Source organism: Phalacrocorax aristotelis, chromosome 4 (assembly GCF_949628215.1).
Source record: "Phalacrocorax aristotelis chromosome 4, bGulAri2.1, whole genome shotgun sequence".
Lineage (NCBI taxonomy): Eukaryota > Metazoa > Chordata > Aves > Suliformes > Phalacrocoracidae > Phalacrocorax > Phalacrocorax aristotelis.
In genome coordinates, this window is record NC_134279.1 from 31,541,904 (window position 1) to 31,546,244 (window position 4,341).

The following is a 4,341-nucleotide window of genomic DNA, read 5'->3' on the forward strand; positions in this document are numbered from 1 at the left end:
CGGATAGTGCGCTTCTGACTCGCCCTCTTCAAATAAAAGCCCGTTTAAGATGATAAAACCCCACGAAGAAGCAAACGGGGAGAAACTGCTTCCCGGGGCCGGTGCGCGTCCCCGCTCTTGTTAAAAAACTTTGCGCTAGTCTATACAAAACAAACACTGTCGCAAGCTCAATAAAGCGATTTATCCATCTTCATTACTTAAAGAAATGTTGTCTCTTTGTTTGTTTGGGAGATATTAAGCATGCTTAGCTTGCAACACATAGTTGATTCCTTTGCTAGTATCTTGGATACTTGGATCTGACTTTGGAAGGTAGGAGCTAATTGCTAATAATGGAGAGAAAGGAACCAGCCAGCATAGCGGGAGTGGCCTGGCATATGGGGAATGAGGAGTCTGAAATACTCAATATTCAAGTTTCCAAAATATTAATGAGATTATAGCAACCTGCAGCTATACGTTACAGCTTGTTAACGGAGTGTAAGGGGGGAGTGGGGGGCTGCCAAGCGGTTGTTATGCAAACTCTATAGCTGAACCTTAAAATGGAAATGCGGCTGGGTATCTCTTTCAAAGAAGTGTTAAAAAAAAAAAAAAAAAAAAGAAGAAAAAGAAAAAGCCCCTCAGCCGGCGAGAGCAGCGCCGGAGCTGGAGCACCAAACCGCGCCATGCGGTGCGCTCATCTGCCGGGGGAAGGGACCCCGGCCCGGGGAGCGGGCAGGGGTCGGAGCTGCGCTTTCCAAGCCTCCGAGCCCGCCGGCAGCCGCAGAGGGGCGGCGGGGCCGGGGGCGGGGTGCGCGCACCCCTTCAAGCCACGGCCGCCCCGCCGGCACCCCGGGGCCCCCCTCCGCGGGGTGCTGCCCCGAGCCACGGCGGCAGCTGCCTCACCCGCGCTGGGCATATACCCCCCAAAAGCCCAAATAAACAAAACATCCACAATCCCCCCCCCCCAAAGTGGGCGATATTTTGCTCCGCCGCATCACTCCCGTGCCGGGAGCCCACGCGTGCTCCCTAAGAAGGGACACCGGCTCCCGGAGCCCAGAAATAAATGCCGCAAACCAAAAGTGACCCATCCCGAAAAAGCTGGCGTATTTTAGGAAGGGCAGTGACCCTACCGATGAACTTTTCACCCTGTGGGACCGTACCCCGCCTCGGCAGGTGCGGGGCGGCGGCCGCGGGTGTACGCGGCGGCCCGGGCGGCCCGGGTTTCCCGGGCGGGGGGGGGGGGGGCCGGGGGAGAGGCAGGTGCCCTGTTTCGGCAGGGGACAGCGACGCCCTCACGGCTCCGGTCCCGCGGGGGCTACTCGCTCCCGGCCGCGCCTGGTCAACTGATCACCCCTCAACACCCCCACCCTCCGGGGGTCACCTGCTGAACCCACCGGGACCCCGGCACGGCACGTCACGGCTCCGGTTTAGTGCTGGGTCTGGGATCACCGGCAGGCTGGGCAAAGGCCCAGCGCCGGCTTTGAGCCCAGCCCAGGGGCCACATCCTGCTCCCCCGGCGCCCCGCCGCGCTGCTCGCGTGTCCCCCAAGCCCCGCCGGCTTTCCCCGGCCGCTCCCAGCGCTCTCCGCACGGCTTACACCCTGCGAGACAGGCGAGGCTCCGTGGGGCGACCCGCTCGTGTCCCCGACCGGGGCGGGTGGTAGGGGGGAGAAGGGAACGATGTGCCGAGCAGCGCCCAGCCCCTCACCCGGCACTTGTTGCAGTTATCCCGGCTCAGCCGGGAGCGGGGAGACGGAGACGGGGCCCGATCCCGGCGCTGCAGGCGGCGGGGCACAGCCCTGCCCACGCGGGACACAGCACCCCTCCCTTCCCCCCCTCCCTCCCTCCCGGGATCTCCCCCTCCGCCGGCGGGTTTTGCCGCCACCCCGGCTCGGGGCGTGCGAGGAGAAAAGCTAAACCCGACCGCGCTTGCATGCTGCTTTTGGGTTTGGTTTTTTGTTTTTCCCCACGTTTATTTTATCTCAAAAATTTTTTTAAAATTTCAGACACATAAAACAATGGCAGCTGGCTTTACTAAAATGAAAATAAACGATTCTCGTCGTAGAAAAGTTTGTTTTCTTTTTTTAAAAAAAGAGAAGCAGAAATAGTAGCAAACACTCCATAATAAATACGTTTCCTATTACCACAAAAGCAAAATAAAACGGACATAGAAGTTTGACACGACAAAACTGTTTTCGTTTTTAAGAGAGCGTTAGGATTAAGTGGCTTAATTAACATTGGTCTCCCGTTGGCAGTTAGTTTGTAGCTTTCCTCTTGAAACCGCATCCCCAGCCGCTGATAAAGTGCTTGCGCCAAGTTTCCCCCCCAAAAGACGCCGACGTGGTGCGCTAAGGCAGATCCACCTTTGCTTCGCTATTTACAGGACAAGACGGTGCGTTATTTACATTTGTATCTGTGTGTGTGTGTTTCCACAGCAATACGACCCAGGGCAGGATCGTCGTCCTGGCAGACGCGGGTGTCAGCGCGGGTGCACGCCCGGGTGGGGAGGGCGCCGGCGGCACCCCCCGCCCGCCCGCCGGGCAGCACCGGCAGCACCGGCAGCAGCGAAGTCAGACTTTCTCCTTGTGCATCAGCTGCTGGCGGGCGGCGCAAGCCGGGCTCCGCGCTGCACGGTGGCGCGTTGGCAGGAGGGAACGACAACGACTTCTAGGCAAAAAGAAACTTTTAAAAGTGGTAACTAAAAATAAAAATTAAAAAAAAACCCAACCAAGCCTGACCGATAGGGCGGGTACAGTCACTCGCTAACGCCCTGGACAAACCGAGGAGCTGCCCGGGGGGGGCGGGAGAAGAGGGGGCGGATTTCGAGGCGGCCGAGGGGGGCCGGTGCCGTCCGGGAGGGCACGGCGGCCGGCTGCGCGCCCCACGGCGTGTCCGTGCCCCGAGGGGCGGCCGCGGCCCCGCGGAGGGGTGCTGGGGCCGGCGCCCCCGCCCTAGCTGGCCTCGTCCGAGTCGCTGTAGTGGGAGCGGGGCGAGAACTCCCCGTCGCTCCTGTGGGACCGGGGCGACGTTTTGCTCCTCTCCTGCGGCGGCTGCCCGGGCTGCGGCATGAGGAGGGCGGGGGAAGGGGCTCTCTGTCCCATCAGGGCGCCCTCCGCGAAGGAGGGGAAGTGCAGCGGGTCGAGCTGCACCGAGTAACCCCCCGCGGCCGGCGGCGGGGGGAAGCGAGTCCTGCCGTGCCCGGGGGGGGAGGCTCTCGGCGGCCCCGGCTGCGGCGCCGGCGGCCCCGGCGGCGGCCCGGGCCCGGCGGCGCAGGGCGGCTCGAAGGGAGCCCCGCGGTGCTCGGCCTTGCCGGGGGCGTCGGGGGGCGCGGCGGGGCTGTGCAGCAGCTCGGCCAGGGCACTGATGTAGATCTGCGCCATCTGCAGCGTCTCGTACTTGGAGAGCTTCTTGTCGTTGTTGAAGGAGGGGATGACATTGCGCAGCTGGTCGAAGGCGTGGTTCAGCCCGTGCATCCGCCGCCGCTCCCGCGCGTTGGCCGCCAGCCGCCGCTGCTTCTGCACGCCGCTCACCTGCGCCCGCAGCCCGGGCCCGCCGCCGCCGCCGCCCCGCGGCCGCCCGCCGCCCGCCGCCGCCGCTCCCCTCGCCCCGCCGGGACTGCTCCGGCCGCCCCGCGACGCGCTCCCGCCGCCCTCCGCCGCCGCGGCCGCCTCCTCCTCGCCGGGCAGCAGGTAGCGAGGCGAGGCGGCGGGCAGGCGGGCGGCGCAGCAGACGCCCAGCCAGCCCGGGGGGAGGCCGCAGCCCCCCGCCGCCTCCGGCCCCGGCTCCCGGCCGCCCTCCGCCCAGGCGGCGCGCGGCAGGCTCATGGCTTAGCGCGGGCGCCGCGCGCCCATGGGGGCAGGGCCGGGCCGGCTCGCTGCGGTGCCCGCCTGCCTCGCGCGTGGCGGCCCGACGCCTCCGGTGTCGGCCGGGCGCCGCGCCCCCCTTTAAGGAGCGGCACGCGCCGGGGTCCCCCCCCCCCGCCCCCGCCGCCCCCCTCCCTTCCCCTCCCTCGCGCCCCACCCCTCCCGCCGCCCGCCCTCCACTCGCGCCGGTCGCGTGTCGGCGCGGCCAATGGCGCGCGCGCGGGGGCCGGCGCGTGCGGGGAGCCAATGGCGCGCGGGGCGCGGCCCGCCCGGCGCGCGGCGCGGAGACTGGGATGGGGATGGGGATGGGGAGAGCGGGGGGCCGGCGGCACGCGCGGTCCCGCCCCGCCCCGCCCCGGGAGGCGCGCGCCTGCCGGCCGCCCCGCACCCTACGGCTCCCCCGACGGCGGGAACCGGCGCCCGCCCGGCGCCGCCGCCGCCGAGGACGCTCCGTCGCGCCGGGCGGCGGCAGCCGTCGGTCCGTCCGGCTGTGGCTCCGGCCG

The 4,341-nt window shown here is 66.9% G+C and overlaps 1 protein-coding gene across 1 annotated transcript; it reads right to left on the reverse strand.

Annotated features, from left to right (window-relative positions):
* Nucleotides 1–2,898: 2,898 nt before the first annotated feature.
* Nucleotides 2,899–3,799, reverse strand: ATOH1 (atonal bHLH transcription factor 1). Its single transcript, XM_075092437.1, has one exon. It carries the CDS (start codon nt 3,797–3,799, stop codon nt 2,927–2,929), a length of 873 nt encoding a protein of 290 aa, XP_074948538.1. The 3' UTR covers nt 2,899–2,926.
* Nucleotides 3,800–4,341: the final 542 nt, after the last annotated feature.

Bases quoted from the DNA above. Each gene is read 5' to 3' on its own strand.
- ATOH1 (XM_075092437.1), bottom strand. From the start codon at position 3,799: ATGAGCCTGCCGCGCGCCGCCTGGGCGGAGGGCGGCCGGGAGCCGGGG.